The sequence below is a fragment of the Sturnira hondurensis genome, unplaced genomic scaffold (genome assembly GCF_014824575.4).
Source record: "Sturnira hondurensis isolate 20B ecotype Veracruz unplaced genomic scaffold, ASM1482457v3 Scaffold0004152, whole genome shotgun sequence".
Classification (NCBI taxonomy): Eukaryota; Metazoa; Chordata; class Mammalia; order Chiroptera; family Phyllostomidae; genus Sturnira; species Sturnira hondurensis.
Genome location: NW_028076783.1, coordinates 4,118,000 through 4,132,322, shown reverse-complemented (window position 1 = coordinate 4,132,322; position 14,323 = coordinate 4,118,000). Strand labels below are relative to the sequence as shown.

Below are 14,323 nucleotides of genomic sequence, written 5' to 3'. Positions count from 1 at the left end.
AAACACCCTCTTTCCCTTGATGTACAACTTCCTGAATCTGCATCAGCTCTGTGTCATGGGTCACAGCTCTGTGTCATGGGTCACCAACCCATCCCAATTTTGTGGCAATGCTAGTGTCTGGTGCTCAAGCAATGTTTTTTGAATTTAACAAATTACTGATAAGATTTACCTAGTAAATGGCAGGGAAGCCCTGGACAGGTCTCAGAATTCTAAATAACCATGATGCTGTTTAGAAGGGATGGGGACAATTTATATCTGTTATAATTCACTGCATGTCAGTATTAGATCTTGGTTGCAAGAGAGTGTCAAGGGATGGAGGGGAACATTTATTGTCCTCTGAGTGACAGCAATAAAGCAATTTGATGTCACAAAGTTAGAGCCAGATCAAGAAGGTCATTCTCACCCACAAGGATACAATTATTCGAGGAAGGGTATATGGGCCTAAAAGTCCTCCTAACCACCCCCACACTTCCTATCTCCCTTCCCCAAATGAAGTTGTCCTATCAATCACCTCATTATCCACTATGTACAGCCAGGCCGCCCCATACCCAGGGACTGAGCCAGGAGCCACAGAGAAACATCTGTGTGCAGAGTGCATGGCCTTAAATGAAGAGATAATAAAAAGGGAGTTGCTAACACCAGGACTTCCCTGCCCGGGAGAGAGCTGTCAGGCCCAGCACCCAGGGCTGGGAGATTTATTGAAACTAAGTGGGTGCTGCCTTAACTACAAGCGATGATCAAAGAAGAGGTCTAAGTGAACCAGGGAGGAGATGGGACAACCCACGCCTCACAGTGTGTGTGGGGGGGGGGGGGTGTGGGTTTTCCTGCCCTCAGCAGCCTCTGCCCTCCTGCCTCCCAGAGAGGGAATTCCTGGCCTTGTTTTTGACTTGCTCTGATTTTTTGGACACATTCTGCTACAGAATCTCTTGGAGGCAGGGACTTTAGCATCTGACACTCTAGCAGGTTTCCCTGAATGTGCTGTCTTTTCTTTGCCTGCTAGTCTTTGCTGGCACTGCTTCTTCTACCTGAAACACCCTTTATGCACGGGAGTTGCCCCATACCCCCTTCTGCTGGCTGGTTCCTGCTTATCTGTCAGTGTCAAAGCTGGCATACCCTCTTGGAAGACTTCTTTGAGCTTCCCGAAGGTTGATGTTCGGTGTCCCTGCCTGAGCCCTGACCTCATCCCTACCACAGCACTTACACTGAAGTGTGACTGCATGACCAGCTGTCTGCCTCTCCCACTGCCAAAGTACAGTCCTAGAGAGTGTGACCTGCCTGGTTTGCCACTGTACCTTTAATGCCTAAGGAGGGGTAGATGCTAGATGTCACCAGGCAGATGGATGAGTGGACAAATAGAGAGATGGACCAATAGGAGAATAGATGTGGTACATATGTCTTTATGATCCCCAGCAGAGGCATCAAGCACACCACTCAGTTTTGTTCTGTTTTAATATCCAAAGGCCCTAATGCAGTAACGCTTCTCTTTCTGGCATTATTAAGGGAAGGCAGTGTGCTATCAATACATGAGAGGATTTTCTAGAAACCAAAGCCACCCATGTGCCAAAACTGTGTCCTCCCAACGCTGTGGAGGGAGGGAAGAGTGGCTTCTCACGGAGGTGAGGGGCTCAGGCCCTGCAGTCAGACTGCTGGAGTTCAGCTCTTAGCATTACCTTGCTCTGCTCTTGGGCCTCACTTTCCTGGTTTGTAACCTACCTACAGGGTGAAGGGAGTTAATGCAAGGGCGTGTTCTTGCATTGTTCTTGCATTGGCAGTGTCTGGCACTTTGTAAGGGCTCAAATGTCAGCTCTTAATGATTACTCTGAGAGGCATGCTCTGCAGCATCGTGGTCTTAACTGGAAGGAGCCGCACACAGGCTGATCTGCTCTGACTCCACATCAGTGTGGGAGTCTTCGACGAGCCCAGTGCACAGTGAGTTCAAATGCCTTTGAACGGTCCCATTTCTGCTCTCCTGCTTGTTGTACTGAACAATACAGTCTCCACCTCTAGCCCCCTTTCTGATTTGCCGCCTCTCATCTACTTTCTACTAGGTAACTAAATCACACAGCGGGTTAAAAAGTGCATCTTGAATAAAACTTGAGACTCTGAATGCACTTGCATTTAGTGCTAGAATTCTGTTACAGTCAGATCCAAGATCTCACAGTCTTTATCTGGTTTCTAGGTTTGAAAATGCACACTGGAAGTTGCTCAAAGTTTGACCAGCAAATAACTAAAGTGTTGCCAATCAGTAAACATGTTTCAATTGATTCGACTAGAGTCTAGAATGTTGGGGCCTGAAGAGATGTTAAATATTGTGCAGCCCAAACCATCTTTTCATACATGAGAAAATTGAGGCCCAGGGAGAGTGGGATTTGCTCAAGGTCATGTATGTATTGTGTTGTGACAAAACCAGAAAGAGGATCCTCCCAACGTGTGGCATCGTATTTAGTACTTTTTCTACAAGATCATGCCATCTCTTCAGATTGAATGTTTATTGTGACAGATTCAAAGAAAAGCCTTACAACTAACTACCAATTATATTTTTCAACATGTAATCAATGACTGTATTCTCCCATAGGCCTTAGATCTACGGAGTCAGTACCTCTCTCTGTCTCTCTGTCTTTCTGTCCCTGTCTGTCTGTCTCTCTCTCTGCTCAGGCTTAGCTGAAATGAGGAGCAAGATTGAGGGTCAGATGCTCAGCGGCTCTGGGAGCCAGAGTGCACTGGAGTATATCTAGGCCAGGCTACCCACCTACCTCCCAGCCATGCTCTGTTAGGAAGCAGTGGGTAAATGTACCCATTTAGCCTTAAAATCAGGGTAAAGAACTTGGTTTAAGGGAAGAGAGATCTGTAAAAAGGAAAACTAGGGAGATGAGTGGAGGGGAGAATATCCCAGCCTCTTGTGTCAAAGATTTGATCACGTCCACTTGCTCTCATGTCTTCCGCCCCACCTCATCCTTCCTGCCTCTACCTCTGAAGTTCTCGCAAGAAGCACCGGCCATGAGGCCCCCAGAGCCCTTTCTAAGCCGTGAGACAATGTAGACGGCACAAGGGGGTAGATCCAGAACATAAGATTTATATCCCACAGGATGATATTCCTGCTGCAAGGGGAGAAGAGATCCTAAAAATACCAAAGGGAGTATGTGATAACATTTTAGAGGGTTTCTGTGCTCCCTATATTCACTCACCCAGTAAGATACATTGTGCTTTTTGACAAATCTATATTTAACATGGGCAGAATAATATACAGTGTATGCTTCCTGGTAGAAAAATCCATATTTATGGAAATCTTGATTCTGGCAATTATAGTAGACATTTAATGACCATGCCTGTTGTCTGCTGTAAGTAGATAGAGCGTCCTTATTGGGTGAAAGAGAAAATAGCATGAGTGGCAAAGCATAAACAGCTCCATCGAAGGAGCAGTAAGTCCAGGACGGCCCCACAGCCACCTCAGTCGGGTTCAGCTCCTCCTCACTCACCCCTGTGAGCCCCGTGAGCCTCCCCTCCAGCATCCGCCGCCCGTCCATCCAACAAACACTGATTCCCCACCCACCCTGCCCTAGGCGCTATCCTGGCTTTGAGGCCATTGAGATTCCTGTTTTCAGGAAGTTAATATTGAGCCAAGCCACATAGGTATATGCAAGTAAAGAAAATGATTGTAAACGATAATTAAAGTATGAGAAATAAGACAGGGTGACGTGATAGTTATGGGGAGGTAGGTGAGGGTAGAGTCACCATTTAGGAGAGATAGTAAAGGAAAGCCTATTCAAGGAGGTGAGATTTGTGAACTTTCATTTTGTATTATACATTAAAATGAAGGTTAGCAGCAGAATGATGCTAAACTTCGGAGGAGAAAGCGTGTTGGGGGGGGCGGGGGGAGGGCAAAGTGGCTCCAATATACGTAATGAAGGGAAACAAGACTCCAGGTGAGGAGCACACGATACACAAATGTCAAATCACGTCGGACGCGTGAAGAGTGTACAGTGCTGTTAACCAATGTTATCCCAATAAATTTAATTTCAAAAAGAAAGAAAAAGATAGAACAATCATACATTTGGTTAAAAATGGGTTTGCAATATTAGTTTCCTGGGAAGGGCCTAACTGAATACAGACATCGCAGAATCAGCTCTTCAGCTTTACCAAGGACCCAAGGCTGAGTTTCTCATCTCGGGACTGGCGGGGGCATTTGTCCCCCGACCTTGCCTCCCACGCTTGCTTACTCCGCATGGTTCTCAACTCCGGCTTCAGCTCCACATTCTCCTAATGTGTATCATTTGCTCCACACTAGGAATTTGTCTTATTTTCTAGTGAGCCTATTAATCATAGAAGTTGTTTATTTTAATAAAGTTAACTTCTTTTTGCAAAAAAAAAAAAGTCTAGTAGCCAACTGACCTGGAATTTGGCCTTATGACCTCTTTTTCTGAATTATAGTCTAACTAGCAGTGTAACCAACACAAACCAGAATTGGTAACTGCACTGGGACCTTACAAAATGCCTCCTGTGGAGATCTTCACAGAGCTAAACTATTACTATGGCTGATACACTAGGGGGCCTGAAAAATCAGCTAGCAGGATGTAACACACACAAAGTGAATATCAGCAGAGAAATGTACACCAAAAGCTAAGAGTAGGCTGGGAAAATCAACATTTGTTTTTTTAAACATGAATCAGCTGCAAGCTGGCAGACCTCTTTCTTCCTATAGCATCTTTTTATGCTTTGCTCAAAGCGATGGGTAGTGTCATGGAAAGATTACTGGATTGAGGTCAGGATATCTCCCCAACTCACATGTGTCCTAGCTGTGCTACCTTCGACGTGTTCATTAAGTTTTTGGTCCCTGGTTTTCCCCTTTAAAAGATGACCCAGTCATAATTTTCCTACCTCAACAAGGTAGTTGCAGACATAAAGTGAGAGAACATATGAAAATACTTTGTACACATTTATAATTAATAACCATGACAGTATGTGCCATGGAACTGACACCTAACAAACACTGAATTAGATAGACAGATGTCTGAGTTGGAGAGATGAATGGATGAGAGGGATGCATAGGTGGGTAGAATGGATGCACAACTGGATAGATTAGTAGGCTGAAAGGATGGATGGATAGATCGGTTGATTGGATGGGTGGAGGGCTAGATGATGGGTTGGATGAATGCACTAGTAGGTGGATTCATTTGGGAGCCCCCTGACAGCTTATTTGCAACATCTTCTATCCGTTAATCCTTCTCTTCTCTTCCAGTCTGTTCCCAGTTCTCCAAAGGAGTCTATGCCATCTTTGGGTTTTATGAACGGAGGACCGTCAACATGCTGACCTCCTTCTGTGGGGCCCTCCACGTCTGCTTCATTACGCCGAGCTTTCCCGTTGACACATCCAACCAGTTTGTCCTTCAGCTGCGCCCTGAGCTGCAGGACGCCCTCATCAGTATTATCGACCATTACAAGTGGCAGAAATTCGTCTACATTTATGATGCTGACCGGGGTAAGCCAGAGGCTAGGAGAGAGAGACTGTTGAAAGCTGGAGAGGAAACTTCCAGCAGGAAGAAAAAGTGATGCCTTCTGCCTCCTTGAGAAGCGTAGGGAAATGAACCAGAAATGCTTTATTTCGACAGGCTGATTTTTCAGTGGCTAATCTCTAACTCACGAGAACTCATCCTTTCCAAGAGTAACCCTCTTAAGTACCATGTGTCTCTCTACAGCTCACCAAGTTTCCATGGCTCCTGAGTCCAAACTTCAAGTCCAAGGACCTCAGTCGAGTGCCTTATGGCTCTCGGCAAAGTTCTCAGGAGCATAAACACTGGAGTCAGGCAGTGACTGGATTGAATTCTAGGTTCTCCCCAGCTGTTTGATTCCGGGCAAGCACTCTTTGTCTTGGTTCAACCACTTGTGTAGTGGGAATAAAATCCTCTATGCCTTCATTTCCTCATCTCTTCCATGAAGACCAAACCAATCTCTACCTCATAAAGTTGATGTGGGGATTGAGTGAGATAATGGCTGCACAGTTCTTGTCAGCGTCTAGAATAAACACAATACCCAGAGTCCTCTGTATATAAGTTCGCTGCTATGTTCACCGTCACCATCATCATTATGCACCGTCCCAAGCCTTTATAGTTCTGCCTCCACCTAAATTTTGAATTTTACATCATATTCTCCTAATGATTCCTATCCTGTTTTCTTCTCTGCTTCTTTACTCATGCTGCTCCCATTTTTTGGAATGCACTTCCGTTCTCAAATCTACATATGCAAATCCTTCCTCCCTTTCAGAGCCTGCTCAACCATCCCTTTCTCTAGTCTTTGTTCCTTAAATGAGAATTCTGCTCTTTTTCCTAATTCCTATGGTGGTAGCATTATACTGTCCTACCTCCCCCTTGTACGCTCAACTGAGTTATTATAGGTATAAATAAATAAACGGGTCATGCAAGATCTGGAAACTGAGGCAGAGGAGTTTTCTCCCCAAGCTAAAGGGAGGTTTTATAGGAGATTGCCTGTAGGGACTCTCTTATAAAGGGCAAATGTAGGGAGGCTTAGAAGACCTTTGAGTAGGAGAGGGGCTTGTGAAATGGCTTTTCAAGAAGAGTTCGGCAGACATTATTCAGATGAGAAGGAGCCAAGAGGAGAGACCAGAAACGTTCTATTAGATTTTTCTTTCCTCTCCTTAGTTTGGTGATTTTCCTTCTTAGACAGCAGTCCTTGTGAGGATCACCTTCTCAAGGGCTTGGCGACATAGAAACTTGAACTGTGGCAGTGGCAAAGCTGGAAAAATGTAACTTAGATTATAAAGGATCATCTCTGGGGTGGGCAGCAGCCCCCACATCTTAAAAGGGCTTTGCCTGTCTCAGAACTCTCACTAGCTGTGTGACCTTGGTCAAATGATTCCATCTCTGAGCTTCAGTTTCCACCTTTGTGAACCAGGAATCATAATGGTAACTACCTTATAGGATTAAGTGAATCAGAGGCAGGAAAGCTAGCAAAAACAGTGCCAGACAGGTAACAAACTTTTAGTACCATACTGAAACAATTTGTACGAAAAAATAAACAAAGAAAGGAAGGCATAATACAATCAATCTAAAAATAAAGCTTGAGGCCAGGCACCTTATTGGTCACTGTGGAAGGGATTAGCAGGATTACTGGGAGACAGAAATAATATATACACAAAAGACTGACTAATAATGTAAGAGAGAAATAACCATCTGACATAGGCAGAATAACAACGCTATTGCTCAAAGATGTCATGTCCTCATTCATGGAACCTGTGAATATGTTTTATTAAATAGCAAAAGGGATTAAGGTTGCAGATGAAATTAAGCTTGCTAATCAACTGACCTTAAAATAAAGAGATTACCCTGGATTATTTTTCTGGGTCCAATGTAATGACCAGGGTCCTTAAATGTAGAAGTTGGAGGCAGAGAAGTCAGAGTCACAGTGTGAAATGAAAAAGACTAGTCCAGTCGCTGCAGTTCTGAAGAGGAAAGGGGCCATAAGCCAAAAAATGCAGGCAGCCTGTAAATGCTGGAAAGACAAGAAACTTTTCTCTCCTAGAGCCTCTACAAAGCAACACAGCCACGCTGACACCTTGGTTTTAGCCCAGGAAGACACATTTCAAACATCAGACCTCAAGCAGTATAAGATGATAAATGTGTGTTTATCATCTTACACAGTGTTTGTGCTGTTTTAAGCCACTGAATTTGTAATAATTTGTTATAGTACAAGTAGGAACCTAGTAAACAATCTATGTCTCAAAGATGAAACCAAGGAGCATTGAGTAATGAGCTCCTCTATCATTTAGCTACAAATTAATATATAGTACTTGAGTTCAGTACACAGTTGGTATTCAGTACACATTGAATACCAACTATGTGAGAGACAAAGTACTAGGTACTGAGATACACTGAACATTCATGAATGTGACTGACAGTTATTAAACACTGTTAAGCTCTCAGGCTGACACATTCAATAAGCAGTTACTAAATATCTATGTATCCTGACTGCCACTTCCATGTCCTGTTCACCCAACCTCCAGGTTTGTCCGTCCTGCAGAAAGTCCTGGACACAGCTGCTGAGAAGAACTGGCAGGTGACAGCAGTCAACATTTTGACAACCACGGAAGAGGGGTACAGGCTGCTCTTTCAGGACCTGGAGAAGAAGAAGGAGCGCCTGGTGGTGGTGGACTGTGAATCGGAACGCCTCAATGCTATCTTGGGCCAGGTAGTGAACCCTGCAAAGGCTCGGGGTGGGTGTGGGAGATGGTTCCAGAGGGACCTGGGTGACCCATTGCCTAGGGTGTCACAAAGAGAGGTCTTGACTAGAGGCCAGATGCCTTTCTCCTCACATCTATAATTCATAAACTTTAATTCTGAAATTTTATGAAATAGTATGCACAACGGGAGCCTTCACATAGGGCCTCAAACAGTTCTCAGATCAGCTGAACAAAATCTTACTTCCAGTGTTTCCCTTTATCGTTAAAAAGCAAATCACACTGCAGTTGGGGGTTTGTGAAGGGCTATCACATTAGGGACACAGCCTGTAGAGCTAGCTTCCTAGGCTCTGTCACCCATGGATCCAGCATTTGGCGTCTCACTCATGTGATCCATTGACTTGCTTTCAGAGTCCAAAGAGGCAGCAGACACCTCCCTGTCTACTGTTTCCTTGAACACTCTCCTGTGTCTAAGAAGTCGATTGGCTGCACATTCTGTGAAAGGGCACTGCAACCCCAACAGCCGGCAGCCAGAGTTCTCTTTAAGCCACGGTTCCTCTGGTTCAGAACTAAGCACATGCTCCTCACAGAAGCAGCAGGCCTTGGTGTAGCTGTCTTTTTATACACCATATTTTTTGGACTATGAGACACACACCCCTTGCAAATTTGGGAGGAATAATTGTTGTTAATGCTGCTGTTGAGTTCTGTTTACATTTACATTGGTGAAATGTTATATTATTTATGTTATTAAATATTTGACTACATGTTTTGCTATGAAATGCCTTTTTCCTATTTTCCTCCTCTAAAACCTAGGTGTTTCTTACAGTCCAAAAAATAGAGTGATATATGTACATTCAGATGAGCTAGCAAGGAAATATATTCTGCAAACATTTTGAACAGTGCTATGTGATCAAAAATACTAGTTTTAGACACTTGACAATATGACAAAACTTGTTAATGGCCCTCAAGAACCCTGCTGCCTCCACAGGGAATCTCAAACACCAGCTCAGCAATCACTCAGAGGTCTCAGCAATAGAACAGGAGGGATTCGGAAAGTCAGTGATTCTTGAAGGCCTTAACTCTGTGCTCCACTTCACAAAGTGTTGGTCTTACCTCCCCCTCTGAGAAAGAGATACCAGCAAAAAAAAAATAAAAATAAAAAAATAAAAAGCATTGTTTCCATTGAGACAGGAGTTCTCTGTGCTGGAGCGAGGGGTTTGAATTGCAGTTCAAGGAGGCAGTCTGAGTGATGGTTAAGAGCAGAGGCCCTGGAGCCAGAGTGGCTGAGACTCTAACCCTGGCTCTAATATTTACTAGCTCAGTGACACTGGGCCAAGTTTTCAACCTTTCTACATCTCAGGTGCCTGCTCTGTGAAGTGGGTATACTAATCACAGTTTCCTTAAGGGGGCTCCCATGCATTAAAAGGCTCTATGCATGTGAGGCGTTCACAACAGAGCCTGCCTCACAGAAAGTGATGCATATAAACTTTACCTATTTTTGCTGTTTATACTGCCAACTAGTCCTGTCTTCTTGTAACACTCACTCTTTGGGCATTTTACAAGTGGCCTCACCTGTAAAGTAGGAATGAAGGTCCCTGTTCTACAAAGCTGATAAAAGATTAGATGAGACAGAAGTAGAGAAAGTGCTGAAGGATAATTAGGGATTCTTAGTAGACTGAGGACTTTTCCTCTCTCATTCCATATAAAGGTGACAGTCAGTGGTACTCTTTCTGAGTGCTCGCCATGTACAGGACACTCACTATGCCAAGCCCTTTTTGTGTGTAACCTCACTTCACCCTCACACTAACTCTATAAAACAGTTTCTATCAGTTCCCCTGGTTTATAAATGGGGGAACAAGAGATTACATTTGCCCAAGGACTCACAGCTAACAGAAGAAAAGCAGGAAGTCAAACCCAGCATGGTCTGCCTGCAGAACCCAGCTTCTTAAAAATGCAACTTTTCAGCTTTGCTACCTCCTTGGCCAAAGGACAAACTGTGTTTTGAAGGACGTGACTTGTTTGCATACTATAGTACATCCACTTTTTTAATTGCTGAGTTCCTGTATTCTGGAAGGTAAGGCCAAACAGCTGAAAGGGCCTGTAGATCCTTTAATCTACCAACTGCATTCCACATTTTATGGGTGGGATAATGTCACATTGGGTGAATGATGTGTCATGGTTCAGACAACTGGTTAGTGACAACCATGAGTCTCAAATTTATACCTCCTGACTTGCAGTCTGATATCTTGGCATCATTCTACACTATCAAAACACTCCGGAATTGGGATCTTTTAGGTCTAATATAAGTGTTCTGCTTAAGGAAGGAGACAGTGATTCCAAATTCCAAACAGAAAATCAATTGCCTATTTCTGTCTCCAGCTCCCCATCTAGAAGGTAAGTCAACAAGGGCAGGGATTTTTGTTTTGTTTTCTTCCCTGCTGTATCCACATTGCCTTGAATAGTGTTTAGCACTAGCAGGCACTCCATAAATACTTTTTGAGTGCGTGTAAAGAATAGGGAATCAATGAAGGCTCTAAAAGATCCCAAATATGAAATGGGTCTGGATATCTACTGGTAGCCATTGGCAGGGGTTCATCCTGTAAACAGTGCAAAGGCAGTGAAGGTGTATGATCAGAGAAAAAGTACTAGAATATAATGTTTTACCAATATATGAGACACCAAATTATACAGAGTAATGTATTCATTAAGTTCAGAATGACTTAGAGATGAGAGAGACCAGGACCAGGCCATCCATCACATCACCCTGTTTCACTGTCTTTATAGTGCTTCTCACCTGTTAAATCTTGTTTGTTTACCTGTTTATATATTTACCACCAGGCTCCATATTAAAATGTCAGCTCAGCTCAATGAGGGCATGGGGACCTTGCCTCAATTGTTCATAGCATGATGCTTGGCATTTAGTTCAAGTTCTATAAAATATTTGCTAATTGGATTAATTAATCATAGAAGTTTCACAGAGTAGTTTGGATGAGAGCTCAGCCATAAACGTTATGAATAACCAGAGAGAGAGGAAAAAGCATTCCAGACACAAAGAATGTGAATTCAGGCCATCCAGTGGAAATGAACTTTGAAGGAATGGGGTCAGAAGCAATGTTCCCAAGTGAAATTGTACCTTTACATACAACTTTCTTTTTTTTTTTTATGTACAACTTTCTTAGTTCTCTAAGAAAGTTGTGCAGTTAGGAGGGAAGGTAACCACTGGGCAGGTAGATGAGTAAACGGGTGGAAACGTTGGTATTAGGTTGAACCATTTGAAACTGCTAATTTTTATTGGTCAATAGTCATCAATTATCAGCTAGTTTTCTATGTTTCACCCTGTAATCTTATCTTGCAGAGATTAGAGTTATTCATGGCCTGAATGTGGTGGATTTTGAAACATCTTTCATTTGCTATTTTGTGTTTATTAGAATCTGAATAGGTTTTTGATAAAGGTATCTCATTGTCGAAAGAGCAGCAAACCATTTGACAAGAAGATGAAAAAGTAATGAAGAATTATTAATAAAACTATCATCTCAATAGTATTTGAGCTCCATGGTCTGAAATTTCAAAATCTAACCACTGTTTCAGGGCATTCATTGTGTACACTCGCATTTAATTATTCCCCACATAAAAAAATGTGAGCCGCTACGCACATATATCCAATTAAGTAGATGTCTGAATGTGAATTTTAATAACCCTGAGAATTTATTCAGTTAGAAAAGGAGCCCAAGTATTCCTCATATGTTTTATGCCTCCTTGCAACAGTGCAGGCTAAAAGGCACCGAGCAGGGTGTACTAACCCCAATTTGATGATTAAAAAATAAAGACATAGATCAAGTTAACTTGCAGGCAGAGTCAGGACTGAACCACAGCCTGCAGTCTTAGCTGTTCCTTGAGGGGGGGAGGGTGTTGTCTGGCTACCCAAAGGAACCTCTGGTAGGTCTTTCCATAAATATTTTTCCTTTCCTCAATGATTAGTCACACTCTGCACATTCAGGATGGAGGAACATTTGAGGACCCTGGCTCTTAATAATGAACCACAACCAGGTATCACACAGAAAGGCTCACCACAGCCAGGTCCCTGTCCTGATACTACTACCAGACTGCTGTGGAATCCGGGCAAATCACTTTCCCTCTCTGGTCCTAGATTTCCCATCTGTACAGTGAGGGGTTGGACCAGACAATTCTGACATTACCTTTCAGCTTCTGGGTTGAGTGGTCCATGAATGTTTGAGTACCTAGCTGGTTTAGAGAAGAAAGCACAGAATTTGGGGAAAGAAGGAACTGCATCTGAATATGGTTCATGCACGAAGTTAAAGGTCAAGAACTGGGGTGGAATCATCCATTTACCCATCTAATTCAAGCAGCAGGGAATTCAACACAGCATGAGAGTCCCACGAGGGAAGATTCTCCATTCATGGGGAAGGCTTTAAGAAAGGAGTGTGCTTGGGGTTATGATAATGGTACTTTACCCCTGGAATCAGACAAAACTAATCCCAAATTCTGCATCTGTCACTTAATAGCTGGGAAACTGTAGGGAGTTTCTTTTACCTCTCTCTGCCTCAATTCCTCATTTGCAAAACGAGCATCTCCAATGACACCATCATGGGGTGGTTGGGATACAGTCACTGGAGTACTTAGAACAGGGTGAGGTACACTGCTAGTACTCGATTAATGTTATTTCCTATTATTATTGTTGTTGTGGCTTTAATTGCTAATATGATTAACGAACCCATTCCCTTGCTTTTTTTTTTTTTTTTTTTTTTTTTTTAGATTATAAAGCTGGAGAAGAATGGCATTGGGTACCACTACATCCTTGCAAATCTGGTGAGTAGAGCACAGTGCAGGCACTCAGCTTGTGGTATTTCCATGGTTGGGGCTCCAGTTTTCTTCCACGGTCCCTGACTGGTGGAAACTGCTTAGGCAAAAAGGGCAACTTGGAGCTGCAAGACTATGTTTGGTCAATACCGAGTTTACCTTTCCCTCCACATCGCTGCTTGTCAAACCACAGCACATTGTTGGCAAACCTCTCCTCTCTGAAATGGGCTTCGTCAGTCATCACAATTCTAGCTTTAATCAATTCTGCTCCTTGGCAATAAGGACAAAATAACCACAAATGATAATATTATCGTTTATAAATATAAACATTTGAACCATAATTATACTAGTATCGACAAATCTTTACCCAGAAACAGTTTTCAGCATGAACAATATTATTTCAATTTAGTTTTAATTCACTTTTCTACATGGCAGAGATGAGATGTCTTTCTTAAAAAATTTGTTTTCATTTTAATGTACTGTATAAGGTACAATTATTTTCTATGTTATGAAGACTTGATTCATCAAATAATTTTTTTGCACATATTAAATTTCATCTAGTAACATGCTCCATTTTTAGTTTTCTCTTGTAGGTATTATTTCTGGCAACTATATTTCTCCTGGGTCATGTTTTGCCTGTCTACCTCTTTTAATCACGAAGTATAATTCTTCCAGCTGCTTCTTTTCCAAAGTTCAATGTAATTTTTATTTTGCCTTCCATTCATTTTTAAAGAGCTTTATTGAGATGTAATTTATATATCATGCAGTTTGTTCATTTAAAGTGTGCAGTATAATGCTTTTTTATGCATTCAGACAATTGCAAAACCATCAACACGATCTGATTTTAAACCTTTTTCATCACCCAAAAAAGAACCGTAATACCTAGCAGCTGTCACTCTCACTGCCCTCCAGACCCTCCCAGCCCTAAGCACCTGCTAATCTACCTTCTATCTCTACCATTTGCATGTAAATGGAATCATACAATATGTGGTCTTTTGTGACTGGCTTCTGTCACTGAGCATATTGTTCTCAAGGTTCATCATATGGTAGCATGTATCAGCATTTTATTCTTTTTATTGCCAAATAACATTTCACTAAATGGCCATACCTCATTTTGTCTATTCATCAGTTGATAAACATTTTTGACTATTATGAATAATGCAGCTATGAACATTTGTGTACAAGTTTTTCTATACACCTAGGAGTAGAATTGCTGGGTTATATGGGAACTCTATGTTTAACATTTTGAGGAACTCCAAAATTGTTTTTCAAAGTATCTGCATTGCCCATCAAATTGATAATGAAGTTTTATACTAA

At 42.4% G+C, this 14,323-nt stretch overlaps 1 protein-coding gene across 2 annotated transcripts in view; it reads left to right on the top strand.

The window, feature by feature from the left end:
- GRIA1 (glutamate ionotropic receptor AMPA type subunit 1) overlaps positions 1-14,323 on the top strand; it is a 273,984-nt gene that overhangs the window by 133,524 nt on the left and 126,137 nt on the right. For both annotated transcript variants that reach the window (XM_037044847.1, XM_037044846.1), the window contains exons 3-5: positions 5,237-5,476; positions 8,015-8,199; positions 12,962-13,015. In XM_037044847.1, the coding sequence (XP_036900742.1) occupies positions 5,237-5,476; positions 8,015-8,199; positions 12,962-13,015 (479 nt within the window). The remainder of the gene's footprint in view (positions 1-5,236; positions 5,477-8,014; positions 8,200-12,961; positions 13,016-14,323) is intronic.